At 40.4% G+C, this 22,757-nt stretch overlaps 1 protein-coding gene across 1 annotated transcript in view; it reads left to right on the forward strand.

The window, feature by feature from the left end:
- Positions 1–22,757, forward strand: part of b4galnt4b (beta-1,4-N-acetyl-galactosaminyl transferase 4b) — a 147,974-nt gene that overhangs the window by 698 nt on the left and 124,519 nt on the right. Inside the window, exon 2 of the mRNA XM_072670977.1 lies at positions 5,990–6,203. Coding sequence (XP_072527078.1) covers positions 6,065–6,203 — 139 coding nt within the window. The 5' untranslated portion in view covers positions 5,990–6,064. The remainder of the gene's footprint in view (positions 1–5,989; positions 6,204–22,757) is intronic.

Raw genomic sequence — 22,757 nt, forward strand, 5'->3', positions numbered from 1 at the left:
TTGAAGGGGAATTCCACCAGTCCTTTAAAATTCCTGCGTAATGAATGAATCGATTAGGGTGTAAATGAAGCCTCTCAGAGAGGTGAGGTGTGAAACACCCCATTCTAGACTAACTTACAGAGTCACAAACAACAACAACAACAACAACAACAAAAGAAGAGTTTAAAGCCTCTTAAAGCTGCATCACAGAAAGTTATTACATGTTATGGTTATGTGGGAATGTGATGCCTGGTTGTTTGAGACTGTTTTACAGTGCTCTTGAGATCAGCTTTCAGCCTGAAGCCCCTTTGGGTTTATATTGTAAACACCAAATAAAATTCCCTACGTTAGGATGTAAAATATTATACTAGGACTATTATTACATGTTATGGTAATAAATGTGACCCAGAATGCTTTTGGGTTTATATTGTGAACACCAAATTTTGTAGTGTAAAGGGGGATTCCACCAAAATTTCAAAATTCCCTACGTTAGGATGTAAAATATTATATTAGGACGTAAGGTTATTACATGTTATGGTAATGAATGTGACCCCAGAATGCCTTTGGGTTTTATTGTAAACACTGAATTTTGTATCATAAAGGGGGATTGTAAAAATGTAAAATATTACATTAGGATGTAAAATATTATATAGGATGTAAGGTTATTACATGTTATGGTAATTAATGTGACCCCAGAAAGCCTTTGTGTTATTGTAAACACCAAATTTCACAGCTTAAAGGGAAATTCCACCAAAATTTCAAAATTCCCTACATTAGGATTTTAAATATTGTATTATGATCGTATTATGATGTCTTATGATTAAGGTTATTACATGTTATGGTAATAAATGTGACCCCAGAATGCTTTTGGGTTTATATTGTGAAGACCAAATCTTGTAGTGTAAAGGGAAATTCCACCAATCTTTCAAATTTCCCTACATTAGGATGTAAAATATTACATTATGATCTAAGGTTATTACATGTTATGGTAATTAATGTGACCCCAGAATGCCTTTGTGTTATTGTAAACACCAAATTTCACAGCTTAAAGGGGAATTCCACCAAAATTTCAAAATTCCCTATACGTTAGGATGTAAAATATTACATTAGAATGTAAAATATTATATTAGGACGTAAGGTTATTACATGTTATGGTAATTAATGTGACCCCAGAATGCCTTTGGGTTTTATTGTAAACACTGAATTTTGTAGTGTAAAGGGAAATTCCACCAATCTTTCAAAATTCCCTACATTAGGATGTAAGGTTATTACATGTTATGGTAATTAATGTGACCCCAGAATGCCTTCGGGTTTTATTGTAAACACCAAATTTCACAGCTTAAAGGGAAATTCCACCAAAGTTTCAAAATTCCCTACATTAGGATGTAAAATATTGCATTAGGATGTAAAATATTGCATTAGGATGTAAGGTTATTACATGTTATGGTAATAAATATGACCCCAGAATGCTTTTGGGTTTATATTGTGAAGACCACATTTTGTAGTGTAAAGGGAAATTCCACCAATCTTTCAAAATTCCCTACATTAGGATGTAAGGTTATTACATGTTATGGTAATTAATGTGATCCCAGAATGCCTTCGGGTTTTATTGTAAACACCAAATTTCACAGCTTAAAGGGAAATTCCACCAAAGTTTCAAAATTCCCTACATTAGGATGTAAAATATTGCATTAGGATTTAAGGTTATAACATGTTATGGTAATTAATGTGATCCCAGAATGCCTTCGGGTTTTATTGTAAACAACGAATTTTGTAGCGTAAAGGGAAATTCCGCCAATCTTTCCAAATTTGATCATTATGATGTAAATAAAGCCTTTGAGAGAGGTCTGGTATGAATTGCTCCGTTCTAGACAAACTTACAGAGTCATGAGAAGCGGTGGTGGTGAATGGAACCAGAGTGGTCTACAGTGTAATGTCTCTCAAAGCTACATCCCAGTAAGTTATTACATGTAATGCTTATGAATGTGATGCCAGAATGCCTTTGTGTTTATATTATAAACAGCATATTTCATCTTAAAGGGTAATCTCACCAACCCTTCCTAATTTGTGCAGAATGAACCTGATTAGGGTGTAAATAAAGCCTTTCAGAGAGGTCTGGTATGAAATGCTACAGTGGTGGTGAATGGAACCCTCAGAGACGTCTGAGGCGTTTAAAGCTTCTTAAAGCTGCATCACAGAACTGTTATTGTTATGTGGGAATGTGATGCCTATTGCCATTGTCATTGTTTTACAGTACTTCTGAGTCTGAAGCCCCTTCAGGTTTATTTAACATCAAATTTCTAAATTTCCCAGCTTAAAGAGGAATGCCACCAATCTTTCAAATTCCTTACATCATTAGGATGAAAGTTATTACATTAGGATGAAAGTTATTACATTAGGATGAAAGTTATTACATGTTATGGTAATAAATGTGACGCCAGAATGCCTTTGGTTTTATATTGTAAACACCAAATTCCATAGCATAAAGGGAAATGTAGTGTAAACACAAAATTGCATTGCTTAAAGGGGAATTCCACCCATCTTTCAAAAATTTCAGAAATTTGTTTGTAATTACATCATTAGGATGTAAATAAAGCATTTAAGAGTGGTTTGGTGTAAAATGCTTTGAGGCATGAGAAACAATGGTGGTTAAAGGATAAAGTAGACGGCTACAGTGTAATGTCTGTTAAAGCTACATTACAGAAAGTTATTACATGTTATGGTTATGAATGTGATGAATTCCACCAATCTTTGAAATTAAAAAATTAAATCATTAGGATGTAAAATAAAGTCATTCAGAGTGGTTTCTCCATCCTAGAGGAAGAAACAGACATCTGAAATCTTAAAAAAAATGCCTTTTAAAGGGACACCACAGAACATTATTGTATGTACATGTAATGGTTATGATTGTGATGCATGAATCGCCACAACTTTGTTTTACAGTAGTTTTAATATTAAAAATTATGTTTTTTTAAAGTTTATTTAAGGCAATAAGAAATTGATAAGAAATGAAATGGCTATATTTTTTATAGTTTTTTGGACCCCTGATTCTGATCACCACCACTGTAAAGACATCTGTATTTGTTCCACAATGGACCACTTTATTTACATCTCAACCACTGGATAATACACATTTTAATAATTTTATAATATACACATTTTATAAGTTGGTGGAACAGCGGTGGAGGAAGATCCCAGTACAGTCAATCAATGTAACATAACATGGAATTCCACCAATCTTTCAAATTGACTAATTAAATCATTAGGATGGAAAATAAGCCATTCAGAGTGGACTGGTATGACATGCAGAAGCAGTGGTGGCAAATGGTACCCGAGGTCTGAAGAGTTTATACCTTTTATAGGGCTACATTACTTCTCTTAAAACATGAAATGGTTAGGAAAGAGATGCCTGAGACATTGTTTTACAGTAATCTTTCTGAATTCCTGCATAATGAAACGATTAGGAAGGAAATGCCCATTAAATGACCTTGTTTTACAGTACTAAATTCAATTAAATTGAAAGAGATCCAGGTCCAAGCTTGGGGCAACAGTGGCAAGGAAAAGCTCCCTCAGAAAGAGAGGAAGAAACCTTGAGAGGAACCAAGACCATCCTCTTCTGGTCAACATCAGACAGCAGAACAAAAACCAGCCCAAATTGACATTAAGCACTGAATAATAAGAATGTAAGTGAGTGCAGGACACGCTCAGTGTTAATGTGAAAGTCCTTGTAGGTTAAACAGTCATATGCACAGCTTTAGAGTGTGGCATTAATGAAACAATGCTAAGATCCAGAGCAGGACAGCATCACAGTGAGCTGCAGAGTAGTGGAGAGGCAGGGTGGGTAACCCCAGGCAGAACAGTAGGAACAGGGCATCTGGATACATGAAAAAGGGAAAGGAAGTGAAAACAAACACAGCAGGAGAGCTTGGTCCAGTGGGTAGGCAGGCACCAGCACCCAACTATGGATGGACTGGTACAAGCAGCAAGCAGACAGAAGGGGGCAGCTCAGCGCATGGGGAGAGAGAAGAAAGGAGACGATGAAGAAGAGGTTTAGGACTATAAGTAAGCTGCATGTCAAAGCAAAGGGAAGTACCCTTTGTATGCAGCCTGCGTTCGGAGCAATTTGGAGGGCGTAAATGATGAGTTGATGAGTTCTCTTTGCACATTTTGCACACAACACAAAAAAGCAAGAAGGAAAACACCATGATGAAAATGGTGAAAAAACGAAGCTTCAAAAGCAGAGTTCTGTTAAAAATGTCACTTTTTTAAAATGACTATTCATTTTCATGAAGAACTGGGAAAAAAAATAATCGTTTCATGCCACAATTGCAAGAAGAAGGACCTTTCATTGGACAGTCCTACCGAGGACCAAAGTAGCTATAGTCTGGTGTAAGGCCTGTAAAGGAAGCAGTTAGAAAGACACCAGTGATGATCAGAAACTTGTGATAATACAGAGAGAGATATCGACAGCAAGGGAAAGCTTGTGCAAAAAGGTACGTTTTCTATCTAGATTTGGAGACTGAGAGTGTTTGAGTCCCGAACAGTAACAGGAAGTTCATTCCAGAGTTGGGGAGCTTTACGAGGGAACGCTCTCCCCTGCATTGTTTTACCCCTAGGTTTTACCTTTTAGGGCAGTGGTGGCTCATCGGTTAGAGCTCTGGGCTATTGATGACAGGGTTGTGGGTTCAATACCCAGGTTTGGCAAGCTGCCACTTCACCCTCCCTGCTCTCTGGGTGCTGCAGCAATGGCTGCCCACCGCTCTGTGTGTGTGTGTGTGTGTGTGTGTGTGTGTGTGTGTGTGTGTGTGTGTGTGTGTGTGTGTGTTTGTGTGTGTGTGTGTGTGTGCTCGCTCGCTGCACTTATGGGTTGAAGGTGGAGGCCATATTCCATCTGTGTCCAACACTAATGGTGAATATGGTCGTCATGTGTGACACTAGGCCAGCATCTACTATTACATGACAGGTTCCTCAAGATACTGTAGGGCCAGACCACTGAGAGACTGACTTATAAGTCAGAAGGAGTATTTCATAATATGTGCGAAATCTACTGGTAACCAGTGCAGGGAGTAGACAGTAGTTTTGAGAGTTAAAAAGACCCCTCAAAAAGCCTATGTCCCGCTGGCAGACTGAAAGTGTTATTACAAACTTCTATTATCAGAGCATAGCCCCACCGGTTCGTACAGAAGTCCCTGTAGTTGCTGAATAATACACCTTAGTGTGTATTAGGTATCATGGTGGAGGGGTACATGCAAGCTGCAAGGCAAATAACAGTACTCAATTTACCACTGTTTTACAGTGAATAACTACGTTACGCATATAACTCAGAGATGGTTGATGGCATAGATGGATTGTTTCAGTAAATTCTCAATGCAACTGCTATACCCCTGGTTTCTATCACCACCACAGTAAGAAGGTTTGTATATTTCTCTATAATGAACCATTTTACATTAAATTGCCCTGAATTGCTTACTAATTATTTACGTCCCACCTACTACTATAGCGATTATGCCTTTAAAAAATGGTGGAATTTCCCTTTAAACAGAGAAATTGTTGTAAATGTTCAGACTAGGCCACCGTTTGTATGTGTGTGTAGAAGTAGAAGATGAAATACTTTATAATGATTTTAATTTGGTTCAAAGGTATTATTATTACAGTGTTTACAAGCAGGTTTTTAAATTATTATTTAAATTATTATTATTTTTATTTTTTTCAGGCCTTGTCATTTTTTTGCCATGAAAATAAGAACAATGTCAGACGTAAGGATTAGAACCATTGGACATAGAGAGCAAATTGAATGTAAATGTAATTTATTATGTAAAAAATTAATTAATTGATTAAATAAAAACAATCTATTCATAACACAAGTAATGAAATTACTTAATTACATACAAATGTATATAGAATATCCAGCAAAACAACAAATCTAAACAAAATTAAGGTCACAGTTTATGTCGTTATTGATTGTTGGGAGCTTGTTGAGATGTGCAGCACTTCCATTTGCCTGATGCAGGACAGGAGCAGTGGACAGTGGTCGTCAGTCTCCTCCTGAATTCTCCACCGAGCGGGACGTGCTGCTGTGAGGAGGATGCGCTTCCCTCTGAAGAAGATCCGCAAGCAGTTCAAACTCCTCCTGCTCCTCGTGCTGCTCACCTTTGCCATCGGCTTCACGTACCTGCACATCAACCAGGGCAAGGCCATCAAGCTCCACTTCAACTATGGCAAAGGTAAGGAGCATGAGAGCTGCTTCATCCGGCCGTGAGGTCAGGTTAGAGTTGGATAAAGGGATGAGCAATAGGAGGATATGTTCTCATTCTCAGTTAAACAACGCTTTAATACGCAAACTGTGGATACAGACAGTTCTTCTGCTGTATCCACAGCCTTAACCTATAGCTTCCATGTTCCCTGCAGGCAAAATATAGGCTTATAACCATAAAGTTACCCACTGGGTTAAGCTTCTTATATTAGCCTACTGAATAAGTTATGAAAAAAACAATCATCTGCACGGCATGAACCCATTTCACACGGTTCCTGTGGTTCTTTGCATTTATTTGATTGGAAACCGATATGCTGCCAAACTAGAGTGTTGCCTCTTCTCAAGTACCAGAGTTTCAGTGTAATTTGCATCCTTTACATCATAACCTTTCTATGAGATTAAAGCAATACTGTAAATAAAACTCATTTCAAATGTAAATATTTAGTTATACACCATATAGACAAAAGTATTGGGACACTTGCTTATTCTTTGTTTCTTCCGAAAATCAAGTTTGGATTTATACACAGCAACAAATTATTTTAATGACTGTATCAAGGCTGTATGTTTTCCCAAAAAGACATTTGGACTAAATTTGAACCGAAATCAGACGGACTAAACCAGAGGTGTCAAGTACAAATACTTCTTTACCTTACTTAAATATATATTTTGGTTATCTATACTTTACTGTAGTCATTATTACCTCTACTCCTCACATTTTCACCCAATTATCTAAACTTTCTACTGCTTACATTTTAAAAATAGCCTAGCTACTCCCATTTCATTTCTGTTTGTTTTCATTGCGGCTCGCCATCGTTCAAAAAAAGCCAAAAACAAATAAAAAACCCTATCCACATAAATCACGCCATCCGGAAAGTGTGACATAGCAGACGTATGTAGTCTAATATGAAGACATCCGTGGCAGAGACTCAAGAGAACTGGAATGAAAAGTCCCGACTAAGCCCCACATTTACATTCCAAAGCTTATTGATCACACGCCTCTGAAGTAGGTTTCTGCAGCATTACAAAACTTCTAGACAACGACTCCTCATATTTTCCTCCATGTTGTTAATGCTCAGTAGAGCACAGAGACGCTCCTTTAATAGATCTGATATTACTATCTGATATAATTTACAATGGGCAGATCTGCTGCTGAAACAGGCAGCCTAGTGCAGCCCAACATTTTTCAACATCAACATTTTAATAGAACATTCTCCTCATTATGGCTTGGGGGGCTTAGTACACTATAGTCAAGTCAAGTCAGATTTATTTGTATAGCGCTTTTTACAACTGTTGTCGTCACAAAGCAGCTTTACATTATTTATTACAATTAGTGATTAATAAAAGACAGAGACAAAGAAGAAAGAAGAAAATAACGTAAGACATGATGGATCAAAGACCCCCAGTGAGCCGCCAACGGCGACAGTGGCGACAGCTGGAGGAAGAAACCTTGGGAGGAACCAAGACTCACAAGGGGGACCTATCCTCCACTGGTCAGAACTATTTAAACATTAATGATAAAAATGACCAAACCAGGTATAACAGATAGTTAAAAATGGTTTTAACATGGTCACTAAGCAGGTAGCAGTGGTAGGCGTGTGAGCCGCTGGTCTGCTATGGGTGGTGGTGGGTGGGGGGCCTGCTGGTAGGTGGCAGCTGGTTTGACGAAGGCCCCTGTGGCACGGCCTAAGCTTTTGGCCTTTGTTTTCCTTTTATTACTGTTACTTTTCTACTTGAAGTAATTTTAAAACCAGTAATTTTACCCTTTTTCTGGAGTAAAAAGCTTAAGTTAATACTTCAGCTTCTATAGAAGTCTTTTAAACCCTAGTATCTCCACTTCTACCGGAGTAATGAATGGGATTACTTTTGACATTTTTGGACTAAACACACACAGCTCAATTTGTAACATCTCTTTTTGGGCTAAATAAAGTCCATGATGGACGAGGAAGATTTAGGCCAAAAACAATGTTCATTTGACATCTGGTGCTGGGTGGGATTTTTCTTTCCCTACTCTTTTTTTCTGATACTGATGTTGATATCTCGAACATTAGACAATACAGATCCCCATTAAACACTACAAACTACAGGTGAATTTGGCATCCAAAATTTCACCTTCATTGGTTTTCAAATTCATTTCAAATTTCGTTATCTGTTCACAACCAGTTCCGCCACGGGAATGTTTCCAGCACATAAAGAGCACAGCAGCTGTCACAACCCTCTAAACTCTTATGGTGTAGAGCCCAGGTCTTCAAATCTGTACATTGCATTCGTTTTCACAGTGTGAGTGTGTGCTGTATCTGGATAGTCTTGTTCCCCCACCAATATCCAGTCCTATACGTTCTGGTGATGTTGGTCTAATACCAATTGACACAGAGACTCCACCTCTGGATGCACTGATGTACTACAACCAGGCAAAGCTAGCTTGCTATCATTTAGCTGGCTGCAGAAATCAGCTGCAGAACTAACCCTGAGGCTAGCTCTACTTTTTCTTCATCCAGTTCCTCACCAAGAAAGATCAGACTTCCCTAGAAAGATGCTCAGTAAAAACTGCATACAAATCGTCCGTTTTCACGATGAAGCCGCTGCCACAATGACTAATATATTATCAATCGATTTGACATTTCTACCAAGCTTGATATTGATCAGGTGGGCAGGTCAATGAGGACGGTGAAACTGTACATCGCATCCGTCTAAATGAGCCCAAATGAAGATGCAACTCTGGCTTTAATTAGCTTCCTTGTCTGCTTTCAGCACATCTTGATCATTCTTAAACCAATTTGTCCTGTGGAATATTGTATCATTTGTAGTGGAGATAAGACTCAAGGACCAGCGAGGCAGAAAGTCTTTTTCATCTGCGCTCTCTAAACTGAAATGGAATTACTTTAACCCTTGGGCAGAGCTTAGATACAATTCTTACTTCTGTTATGACTGCGCTGCCAGATACCACTTAACAGACGAGAAATCTCATCCCTTCATAAATCTGCTGAATTGCGTATGAATGAAACGGACAGGTTTTTGCTCATATTACTCTTTCTCTGGCTCTGCTGTAAGTGTGTGTGTGTGTGTGTGTGTGTGTGTGTGTGTGAAGGGGCTGGAGTGTTAGTGAGTTGTTATATCTCAGTTTGGACTGCAGGAGGTTGAACATGTGAGAACTGACCCGTTTGTCGTATCCTTGTGGAGAGGGGTGGGACTGCGATTCTGTCTGAACGGTGTAGCATCTAATCCATCACTGTATCCAACATCCTTGCTGTTTACATCACAGTGCACTGGAACCAGCAGTCAGACCACTGATCCCACTGAACAAGACTTGCTTGGGCATTTCAGTCCAGTTTGATACTGGAATGTTTGAGGCATCAGTCAGAAAAGATCTGAATATTAAAAAACGAACTGGTTTAGAGTATGCTGGGACGTCCCGTCTTTGGGCTGCAGAGTCGAGACATCAGACTAAACAGTTTCAGGTCTCAAGAAGTGGCCTGAGACTAATTAGCTTCAGAAAAGAAGCTGAGCTCACCTGTAATGGTCCAGTGGCCCAAACTGAGTTCCTTGTAACTCTTGTAACTTCTGCACTATTTAAGGTGGAACCGAAGATTTCTGCATTTGTGGGATGTGCTGTATGTTGTGGGAAGCAGTAGAATTAAAGCAGATTGCTGCGTCACTTTCGAAGCTGAACGTCCAAATCATGTGGGTGGGGCCGTACTTGTGAAAAGGTAAAGCTTTTAAGGTTAAGGCCGTGTCCAAATTGTTGAAAGAAAAGATGTGCATTCATTATTAGTGCGCTAGTAGCTAGCAGTGTAGCTGTGCATCATGCTGTTGATATTGCTAGAGGCTTTAGCAGATGATCTTACTTGGGATGTCCTGAAAAGGTTATTTTGCTCCCTTATCCGATCCAAGTCTCTTAATGTATCAGCCAATCAGCAATCTGATCTGATTGTTGTGTTTGTATAAATAATACAACCAAACAGTTTAGATCAGATGAGCTGCTGATTAATGGGTTCAGTAAAATCCCTTTATTTTCAGTATCAGTTTCTATAATCAGATTTTCTAAACTGAATGATTTAGTTTAGTCGAGACATTTCTTAAAATGACTGTTTAATATATAGTATATATATTTAATATATAGTATATAATATTTATAGTGTTTAATATCTTATAATCCAGTCTGACTCTCCTCCCTGACCAATCAGCTCCCAGCTCCTTTACAACACTGCAGACTAATCACTTCCTGTGTGTGTGTATGTAGTGGTCAACACTCTGGACTGATACCTGTTGTTGGTCTACTGGTGTGTAATTACTTGTTTATAGTGGGTGAATGTGCTGTGTGTGATTTGGGTTTCTGTAGCGAGTGTGTATTAGCATTAGCTATAGCCTCCACTCGATTCTGAATGGGTTTTTCAGTGCTGGTTTAAAAACAGAGGAAGGCGAGCGGTTCTCCGGTTCTCCCGCTGGTAAAACAGAGCGTTTCAGTGATGGTTTTATAGAGGGTCAGATATTATGGTCTGTTTTTTAATGTTCCACCGTAATATAGCTCCACGCTGCAGAACCTCAACTCCTTTATTTACCTTCTGAGAACGTCCGCACTGCTACTTCAGCCGACTGGGCGATAATGTTCGTTAATGGCACCTTGAGGACTTTGGATGGTGCTCTAAACACTGCTATTAAAACAAACTCTGAACTGGATTGCGATTAAAATAGCTGATACTTGATCAATGAAAATATGCCTCGCTTATCCCAAATCAATTGATCGGATCGAGACATCCCTAAAAGAAGTATCTGGCTTTTTGCATTCTCTAGCATCTAGCAGTCTAGCATTCTCCTCAATCTCAGAGAAATCTCAGAGAAATCTCGGAGAAAGAACATTGGCCTCCACCCTCCCAGCTTGGTGGAGTCATGTATGTTGGGGAGACCTAGCGAGCATGTGGAATTGGCAGTTCTAAAACTGTGGATAGAAAAAGATACTGTCTCTTAAATACATATGAGTAGAGTGTATAATTAGCTTGATGCTTCCTGTGTGCTATAGCTGCACTTTTTAAATCCACTTTGGCACCCAAACAGGTGGAGTGTTGGTAATTATCATACTGGAGCTCATTAACACGTTGGTTTAGATTGCTAGCATGCAGGCAGCTTGTTGGACGGAATTGCTTCGTCAAGCAAACCATGTTTTTAAAGGAACAGCGGCCTGTTCAGGCTTTATTTATTCACAACACTGACATAATATTTCATATCATAAAACAATGTGGTCATTTGTTAACGTTCATGTTAAATTACTCAAACATTTAAACAAATGAGCAGCAATAACCTCTCAGATATTACTGCGATGTGCACGCATGGTAAGCCTCTTTTTTTGGAATAAATCTAAAAGAAACTCGGACCGTAACATAGGATGCATGCTCTACTCTGCCCTCTAGTGGAGTACACTAGTACAGTTCAGACACTGTGAAGATTCTTAAAATATGGGGCCCTGTTTTAGCAATCTTTAGGTGAGCCATCCACCACACACCACGCAGCTTTATTTGAGGCGCCAGTGTATCTTTACTATCGTAACGATGGGAAAAGTTTGCCATGCTCGGCTCGAAACGCCTCGAAAGGTCATGTACTTTAAGTCGTTTAATTAATCATGGGTAATAATAAACCAATCAGTATGTCACTGAAGTGCCAGGTGTGGTCTGACTTTGGCAGATTGCTATTTCCTGGGCGCAAAAAGCGGGGGTGTACGAGCGTCGGGCTGCACGCGCCTGTGTTGACAATTTACTGCCAAGATAGCGAACGAACGTCTGACTGTTGACGAACGTCTGCCTAGGTTGTTTTTGGTCAGTGGAGCTCCTGTGCCAAGATACACAGCAATACGCCAGAAATTGACCTGAACATGCATCATTTCGAGACCACCGCATCCATTGGCGTAGATGGGTATAATGGCACCGTTGCTATTTATACAACGCAGGCGGAAGACGTGAAAATAGGCGGTTGGCAGGGTGTAAGATAGCAATGAGCATCGCAACGCACCTTACGCAGGGTGTAAGATAGGGCTCATGACGTTACATAGAAGCTAAATCGCATATCAAAAATCCATAATTCAAAATGTACATGTTTTTAAATGCTAATAATAATCGGAATATTTGAAAATCCGGTCTCATTCCTACTTCTGATGTGGTGTTTATCGCTGAAAATAGGACTTTGATCCGTAGCGTCTCTCAGCTAGCAGAGAAAAGCCTCTTGCACTTTTGTTGTAGTGACGGATCATCCATCTGTGCCACTGAAACCATGTCGGGACCACACGCAGAGTTTCGCCCTCATGCTGAATCACCCCGGCCACAACCGCTCCGGAGACAAATCCAGGCGATTTACAGTGTTTTTCACTGGACAGGCTAATTTAGGTTGTTTAAAAATGTAGAATCTTCATTAAGGATTATTGATACCTCGAAAGCCCGGACAGCCCGTTGCCTCAGCTTCTGCAGGTGAAGTAATTGTGGAGGATAAGTTGATAAATCGCCACTGTACCTGAGTGAGGAACAGACCCCTGAATTTCTAATTATAGAATGAAGCTGGAGGCTTATCCCTCCTGGTTTCCTCGCTGATTGAGATTTCAACATGGGGCCTGGTGGCTGTGGAGTCCTGTGAAGTTGACAGGGAGAGGGATGAGGAGTGGGGACTCCTTTAACCCACAGGTTAATGGAATTTGGGTTGGCCCACATAATAAGCTTCTTTCAACACACTGGCTAACGCTTATGCAAATGGGAGTTTTTGGACAGCAGCCATTGTTATCTCGAGAGAGACGTGTACTGGGTGATAAGTGAGAGAGGATTGGACTCTGAGAGTGTACTGCGCTCGCTCAATCAGGAGGGGGATATGTATATGGAGGCTTGCTGACTCTGTGGATAAAAACTGAGGAGTCAGGAATGAGGAGCTGAGAGGTTGCCTACAGTTCGTCGGCGGTGTGTGTGTGTAAGAGAGAGAGAGGAGGAGAAGCTGAAAATGAAAAGAGAATTGAAAGAAAATTGTGGTTATGATGAAAAACATAGGACTGTGCAGGTCAGGTGAATGATTTCAGACCTTTAGATCTTCAATCCAATGACTATATCTCGCTCTGAAAGGCTAACTGTTGTCATTCGGAAGAAACTGCAGCTGCCTGCTGCTGGAGCTAGCCAGCGTTTGGTTCATAAAACAGTACCTTTGGACATCTGACAGCTTCTGAGAGTTTATTTAAACTGGTCAAACCTAAAATGTGTGACCCACTGGATTGCTAAAAGTAGGGCTTGACGATATTATGATATATTTTTATAATATTTTTATTATTAGAATTTTGTTATCATGAGACAATGTGCTTTTCTAAGCATATTGGGGATATTGTATAATTAGTAGCATTGTAATCAGACTATTTTATCTAGATGAAGTTCAGCAGATGTTGAATAAAAATCACTGTACTCAGTCTGTTGCTACTAATGTATTATTTGGAAATTGTAGTATTTGTAAATTTAAAATGTATTTAAATATCGTGATATAGTATTTTACCCTATTGCCCAGCCCTAGCTAAAACTGTAGGTGTGTGTAATTGTGTGTAAATGGACAATCCGAATGCAGCTAAATCCCAATAGAGGGTATGTACGTGACATGGATCAACTGCAGCCATGCCCACTGAGTGTCAACAGACCTACTAAGTGGCCTTTACTGTTAGCGCTCAGTGGGAATGCCGCTTAAACACTAAAACAGTAGAGAGCTGTTGTGCAACTGACTGTACAAACAAATTGAGCAGGAAATCAGAGCCATTCTTCTACATGCTGCTGAAAGCTCAAGCAAAGAGAAACTAATAGATTGCTGCCATTCTGGAATCCAGGTACCGGGACCTGTGGGAGCTCACTGTGTGGTGGGGAAAAACAGGCCCAGTAGTAAATTTAGCAACATGCTAAGTTCAATTAAAAGGGAAAGCAGACCTGAACCTAAATGACCAGTCTCCTAAATGAGCCTGACAGTGGAAAACACTCCTAAGACCATTCACTTGACTCTGTGCTCTCAGATGTGAGGCTTTATCCTGTAAACAGGTGTGATTTGAGCCCCAGTGAGCCTAATGTCCCTGGCTACACATCAATGTCCATGGACCATTGGTTCTGTAGTTTTTTGGATAATCGCTGTCAAGTCTAACTGCCTTTAACTTCAGAAGAACTCCAGAATGTTGTACCTGTGTGTAGCTTAGCACCCAATAAATATCATAAATATCAATAAATCCCAGTATTTAGGGCTACGTCATTACATTTTAGGTGCTATCTGAGTATATTGTGGTTATAGTTAGTATGTCTAGAACAGGACCAATTGATTGTGGAAACAACAAACCAGTGTATAGCATCTGCAAAAACTGCAGAGTAACAGGTAGCTGATTGGATGGCAACCTTACTATCTTATTTTATTAATGAATAAAACCATGATATTGTGATACATTCTTAAAACAAATGTGCTTTATGGGACTATGCTCAAAGTATCATTTGAAGCATCATTATTTTTATGCCCATTTTTGCCCATATTGTCCATCCTTGCTATTTCGGTAACCGCAACTGAAGGGTCAAACAAAGCACAGTCTGAACAGGAAGCAGAAATCAGGGATATGCGTGATTGCAGACACTGGAGGAAAACCCAGTGAAGCCTTTCACAGGTCATTTCAATGACAAGAATTTGATGCTGGATGAACAATGTGTAATTCTGTAAAATAGCCGTAACTGGCCCAGGGAAAGAAAAGGTGCCACTTCAGTGTAATTAGGGTCCGTGAAGGAGCAGCCTGTGTCCTTCTGCTTTATGCCTACCAATGAAGAATCCTTCTCTTCTGTTCTATTCCATGCACTATATGTCCTATGTGAAAGTCATAGAACTGCATTCAGCCACTTTAAGTTGCACACATTGCTGGCACAGATGTGCAAATGCACACACACAGCTTGTCTAGTCCCTGTAGAGAAGTATTGTCAATAGAATAGGACTCTCTGGAGCAGATCCTATTGAACCTATTGGTACCATGCCAGCTAATGCCAGGCGTGGGCTAGCAGAGGGGTATAAAGCCCCCCAGCATTGAACTGTGGAGCAGTGGAAGAACTGTGGAATGATGGTGGTGCTCCATCTAATACTTTTGGGATGAGCTGTGGAGTTGGGGGATGAGGTGAGGTGGTGATCATCCAACATCCTGACCTCACTAACAATCTTGTTGCTGAATGCGATCACATCCTCATAGCAGGACTATTTAGTAGAAATCCATATCTGGAGAGTAGAGGCAGTTACTCCAACAAAAGCAAGATACACTTTTTGAATAGCCTTGTTTTTTTAAAGAAACATTAAATGAGGAGGTGTCCCAATACTTTTGCTTATACTTTTCCATATAGTGTGGGTTGGTAAAAGGATGATCGGATTTAAAGGAATAGTTTGGCAAGTACATTAACGGCATTTAGCTGACGCTCTTATCCAGAGCGACTTACAAGGTGACTCATATTACAGAGGTGGGCCACTGTAGTGTTAGGTGTCTTGCCCAGGGACTCTTATTGGTGTAGCGCAGCATAGTCACCCAGACTGGGAATCGAACCCTGGTCTCCCACATGTTGTAATAGCTCACTGGCAGCTAGCGGTTTAATCTGTTGCGCCACACCTGGGAGTATAGAAGGATAATATGTATAGAATGGGAGAGAGATGCTAAGCTAACATTGCTATAAACAGCCTATGTAGTAACAAAAGTGCTATTACAAACATCTATTACCAAAGAATAGCCTCACCAGTTTGTACAGAGGTCCCTGTAATTACTGAGTAATACATCGTAGTGTGTAAAAAGCCTTTCTGCATTGAGGGGTTAATTAATTAACTCATTATTTTACTTCTTAATATTTGCTTTGTAGTGAACTAACTGGAGAATGGCCATGGAAGGACTAGCTATAATGAATGAGTAATGCATTATTAATACATTTACTTTCACACCTCTAATAATAACAATGGGAAACAATACAGGGAGGTATATTACTGGGACTTCAGTATTCAGTGTGCCCTCGATCAGTTTTCATTATGCATTAAATGAACACTGATAGAGGGCGCACTGGGTACTTTGGATTGGATTTCTGCTTTATTACACTTTAAAGCTGTTAATTATTATAAAATCACAGCTATTAAACAGTAAAATCACGTATTTCAGTTTGTTGATACAGCCCACTGTGTTAGAGACACAGACACTGCTCCCTGTTTCACCAGCCTTAAAAAATAAAACCGTATCTTTCGATTACGTTCAGTGTGACGGAGAAAAGAAAAAAAAAAGGAAGCTCATCTCAGTATGCGGGAAAACGCTCGGGATGGCATTCTCACTGTGAATCTTTAATAGGCCTCAATCCTCGGGAGGAGAGAAGGCAAGTGTGTGTGTGTGTGAGCGCGTAAGTGTGTGTGCTGTGCTGGCGGAACAGGCAGCTCTCTGTTGACTTGGCTCAGGGCAAGGACACATGGGGCAGGTGGTGGCCCACTCACCATCCGAGGAGGAAGTGCATGAAGCATGCAGATTTTTTGACGAGCACATTTCCAGACAGAGCACCCTGGGCGGACTGTAGCCCTGCACTGCCAAGGCTTTGTCAAGAGCACTGAAAGTTAGCTACTGCTTCGATAGCCAAAGATTGGCATAGATGGTATACAGTAGATTTCAGGTGTGCTTATTCTTTCTTTTATTGTCATTTATTTGCCTTAAGACAAGTATTGATCATGGGAGTATCTGATGGGGCTGGAAAGTATGTCGTCTGATGGGCTTTATCATGGTATTGGACTCCAGAGCAACCTAATAGGTACGGCATCCAATCTGAATCAGTTCATTGATGAGTATACACTATGCTTCTACCATTGAAGGTGCCCTAGAATCTCAAACCTTCGATTTCCTTGGGATATTTAAATACTACGAGTTCAACATATAACTCACGAACAGTGCTGGAAAACGTGTCAATTCGTAAAACTCCCAAACTGTTACATAACAGACCTGACTCATTATATTTACACCCCCAAAATTGACATTTATGTGCCAACTAGAGATACTGAGGAGAGCAGCTCGTCACCTCCAGACTCCGGTAGTTATGGGAACATGGGTTGCTATGCGAACCAGGCCTTGTGACCACGGCTTTTTACCTGTGCTAGAGTCCGTAGAAGAGGAGCTTGAACTCGGCACATGGCAAATCGCAAGCTGGGGGAGGAAACAGAGATCCGCTTTAGGATAAAAGCTAACACTAGCCTTACACCACCTCTCTCATCATCTCAGCACTCCCTCGAAAACAAACTGGACTACCTCAACTGAGCCAAACTGGTGCTAAACACACATTAGAAGGGAAAGTAAGGACTATTTTTTACTGGTAAGGCTCAAGAAATGCAAGCAAATAGGGGCAAGGCTAAAAGCTAACCTGGCTACAATCTCTTCAGCTTGCTATAAGCACATTGCGCTGAGAGGACACAAGAAGGGGACAGCAGCGCTATCCGGTTAGACTGAGGAATAATTACAGCATTAAAACTATGCTGTAACATGCGTCTTCTGTGCAATACTAATTAAAATTATGCAAATAAATCAAGGGTGGAGAACTGAGAGCCCAGAGTCCAGCAGAGGTTGGCGATTTCCTTGCTTTAACACATACACACTACACCTGGCTGTTGAATCAGGTAAAACTAAAGACTTCCCGACCCCTGATACACTGTATGTCCAAATTTGTTGTGGACACCCCTTCTAACGAACGCATTCCACTACTTTAAGTTGCAGCCATTGCTGACACGGATGTGCAAATGCACACACATAGCTGGTCTAGTCCTTGTGGAGAAGTATAATAGCCAATAGAATAGGATTCACTGGAGCAGATAAACATCAACCTATTGACACCATGCATAATACCAGGTGTGGGCTTGAGGGGTGTACCACCCCCCTGCTCCCAGGATTGAGCTGTGGTGCAGTGGCTGGCAGCATCTGCAGTGATGGTTAGTGCTCCATCCAATCTCACAGCATTGCCCCAAGACCTATTAGAAGGCCATCACTGGACAGAAGAGACAGTTACTCCAACAAAAGCAAGATAAACCTTTTTTAGATTCTTGAATTTAGACGGAACAATAAAAGAGAGGTGTCCCAATACTTTTGTCCATATAGAACAAATATAATATGTATATTTTATCCATATCATACAGGCTTTGTATCTGATAATCCTATTATGTATGCAGCTTGTACAGTTAGCAGTCTTTCCACAGTCTTTTCTGTTTGGAAGGAGGCAGTGAGGAGTGAGTCTGATTGGTTGTATGTGCCGTGTACAATCAGCAAAAGAAAGCCAGCGTCTCTGACAGCGTCTGTTTGATTTGGGAGAGAAATCGCAGTGTTGTGTTTGAAAGTGTGAGCAGAAGAGCCTTGTTTCATCGTAGTTTTTTTGTGCGTTGGCACATGATGAAACTACCTGAATGTCTAAGTGGTTGTATTCCTTTTAATCAGCTCTTAAACGCCACTGCTTTAGTAGAATGCGTGAGAATCATCCTTCAGCACTGATCCAGAGAAGATCACGTCAGAGAAGGTCCCTCTGACGTCTCAAATGTCAGAAAGAAAGAGCTCCGTTCTCTTTGTGATGGGGTGCATTGGAGGAAAAGGGAAAAACAAGGTGTTTATGTGGACATGCAAGACTATGCAATACACAAGCATGGCTGTATATGTCACATTTCATTCCATACGACACAGTGCATCATGATTATCCTGTGCCCACTAGGGTCCATCATTTAGCTATGGTGGATTGTTAGAGTGCACCGAATGTTCTCCAGTGTCCAAAACCAATCCCCGCTTCATTATACAGTTCGTTATACAGTATTTTAGGAGTCTGCATCATGCATTGGTGTGAACACAATCAAGAATGCCATAGAAAGTGCAACAGGCAGTGTACAAACAATGACACTGATTGCCTGGGAGACCTCCTATTAGTAATGATATCTTTCAATAACAGCATTCCAAATGAATATCTGTCAGGACCGGTCCAAATCCTTCACCTGTAACCTAGCAACGTCCAGAAGCTGTTTAGAAAATAACAGCCAAGTTTAAAATGACAGCTGAGAGCCTGTCGAAAAGAACTATAATCAATAACTTTGAGTCTTGACAGCAAGCAATGCGAGTGAGCGGCAAGGACAAAACCAAAACCCTCCCATTACAAACAACGAAGCTCTCCATCCCGGTTGTCATGTTTGAAGAACGCCTCGTTTCTGGTTTTGAAGCATCACACTGGTGATAAACCCAAAACAAATACAGATTAAGCTTAAGGCAGTCGTTTTTCATCAAAACATCAGTGGTTAAACTAGCAGTAAGGTCAGGGTGGAGATCAGGGAGCTGTTTGACCCTTCCTCAGCTGTTTTTGCTTGTAGACTGGAACTGTTTTTCTTTGCAGAGATAAATAAACATTCTTGTTAATCCGTTTGTGGGTCTTCATTCTTCATTGTCTGAAAATCGAATAAATATCAGGACTAAAACTGGAAAACTGGAAAGTGGAATAATGACAGTAATACGCTTCAGGTCATGCTATGACATATAGGCACTGATTAACAGATGTTTCAGCCAATTTGGGACTTTTAGAAGGGGAGTTATGACATGACTTTATTTTGGGAGAAGGACCCTGGAAGTCCTCCTCCTCAGCCCCATCTAATTTATTTTCCATCTTTGTTTCATCATAGTCTTGCATGTCCACTTAAAGCTTCGCTGGAGCTTCATAACTGAGCCATTTCTCTGGGTAATGGCGTTCGTTAATATCCTGCCCTGCAGCACTCGGCTCTTTTTGTTGTGTTTGAAAGCTAGTTAGCTCTAAATAACACTAAATAGTCTGTTCGAATGTTGCGTTAGATACTCTGTGATCAGTGCCCACGGTAGTAGCCTACTTCAGAAAACGATACAACCATAAACCATCTGAAAGAAAAAATAGCCCTTTCTTTTTTACGGTTTCAGCCATATAGAAAGTTATCTTACTCCTTTGTTTGTAGGATGATAACTCTTCGTCTGCCGACCTGAAGTGGTCACTCTCCTTCGATGTCTGTTTGACTGCCAACTATATGGTAATACAATTAACTAGGGCTGCAACTAACTTATTTTAATAATCGATTAATCTGCCGATTATTTTTTCGATTAATCGATGAATCGGATTAAAAATATATTCTTTATTTAAATACAGAGCAAATATGTGCGTACAATAAATCAATAATAATATAAAAAATTATACAATTAAATTAAATTAAATGTATGAATTAAAAATAAAATTAATTACATAATAAAGAAAAATAAGTGCATTGCTGATGCAAAAACTGCCTTTAGTTTGTATGTAGTGTCTTCACTCATACTTAATCATTAATTAGCACCATTGTGTACAAGTTACATGTTTTTATAAAGCACATTTAAAAACTGCTTAAGCGAATTACACTGATAATAAAAGTAACTCACGTTTTATTTTTTGGAATATTTTTACTTCTTGATGTTAAACTTATTTTGAAGATTCAAAATAAGTAAATCGTGCAACATAACGCATCGATAATTAAATTCATTGCCAACAGTTTTAATAATCGATTGTTATCAATTTTATTGATTCGTTGTTGCAGCACTACAATTAACCCTCTGGAAAGTGCTGATAGTCGCCCACCTTTGCAGAGAGTCGACACCTTCCCCACTTTGTTGTGTGATGACCATCAACCCCCCATGTTGATGCCTTCACCCCCCTTCTACCCCTCCTTAAATTCCTCTTCTTCACCCTCACCTTCATCCCCCTCCTACCCCTCCTTAAATTCCTCTTCTTCATCATCCTTTCCCCTCCCACAGTTCCCAATGTATATAAGGTCCTCCCGAAATATCCCTTACCAGACTGGATTAGACTAGACTGGACTGGATCAGACTAGGCTTGGTCGGACTGGGTCGGACTGGCCTGGAATAAACTGGACTAGGTCAGACTGGACTAGACTGACCGTGATCGTCATACAATGACTTCGCCTCCCTGTTTCAGCCTTCCAGGGCGTGGTCCATACTAGTAAAGCAGTAATTAGTTGGATCAGATGTGGTGAATTCGGTTGGATTAAAGGTCTGCAGAAGGATTGCAGGGTTAGAGACCACTAGACCCTTCGTTTGGGGCGTAAATGTACCCCCCCACCCCCCCAAAAAAAACATTGTTATGATAATGCTCATTTCCCTATTACTAAGCCCATTTCTGTTCCATATGATGGGGCTCTAAACAGTGCTCCTGATTTTCTAGTGTAGGGAAAATTGATTCGGGTCTTGAACACTGTGTTTTTTATGTATGTATGTATCGAATAGGCCAGATAGCCATCAAGACTGTCTGATTTGTGAGGCTGTCAAACATCTAGCTAAGCATCTAGTAGGCCCAGCTAACCTTTGGCTGCTGACCCCTAGCTCTCTCTTTGCTGCCTGTACCTGTGCTAAACATCTCCCTGTAGGAGTTTAGCTTCTTACAACTGCCTCCATCTCCAGACTGAACTTCTCGCTACTCAAAACCCTCATTGATATTCCTGCAGGCTGCAGTGCTGTCCTCAGCACTAACCGAGCTTTGCTTTGGAGCTGTAGATGTGGTCCTTACAGACTCAATTCGGTCCTGCAGGAGCCGTTCACAGGCCTCATTAATAGACAGGCCAGAAACGGGGGGGATTGAGGTGAAGACGGGGGAAGCTGGTATTTAGTTTAGTCAGTGACTTTAAGCACTAATGTAAAACTTTCCATGTGTTGCCTAATAGCTGTTGTGGTTCTATTATGCAGTGCATAGCCTTTGGGTAAGGTCACCTAATATTTTATGTATGGAGTGCAGCTTTTCTGTACATATTTATTTCACCTCTGAACTGAATATGGAGTGAATGTTTTTACTTGTATGCTCGAATATTTTGTAAGTGGCCACTCAAACTATCCATTAGTGATACACCTTGACCCATCTCACTAATTCTCCACTGGCGTAGACGATCTTAGGAGATAAGCTAGGAAAAAAGCACCTTAAAGAGGTTGAAGCACCAGCAGCGCTTTAGAAATGCGAGCCATTTTGGGACAGGAGGGGGAAAAAAGGCCCGTGCCTTATCCATCTGCCAGCCTGCTAGTGCCAGATGCATGGACCAGTTACCCTGCTCCTTGGGAGATAACATGGCTTCCTGTGCAGTACTGTGCTTGTTTTTGTACTCTCTTTTTCTCCCTTTCTCTCTCTCTCTGGCTGCTTTTCGTTCTTCCCATGTGTATATTAAGCCGTCCAGGCCTGAGGATGCTCTACCTGTGGTTTTTAAAAGGATAATTTATGCTTCTGAGGAGAGGGCTGACCAATCCAAAATAAGCCAAAGAGAGCACACAGCATCACATGATAGATGGAGACCTAGTGGATACATGGATTGTCAATAACTACAGTGAAACATTGTGGAGCATTAAAATATCTGACAGTGACAAACTTGGCAGAAAAAAATATATATCTATAATATAGATTCCCTAAATTTAGGAACTGTACAATTAAGATTCTCTTAAACTGGAAACTGGACAACTTAAAATGCCCTAAAATTTGTGAAATTGCATCAATAA

The sequence above is a fragment of the Salminus brasiliensis genome, chromosome 25, assembly GCF_030463535.1.
Source record: "Salminus brasiliensis chromosome 25, fSalBra1.hap2, whole genome shotgun sequence".
Lineage (NCBI taxonomy): Eukaryota > Metazoa > Chordata > Actinopteri > Characiformes > Bryconidae > Salminus > Salminus brasiliensis.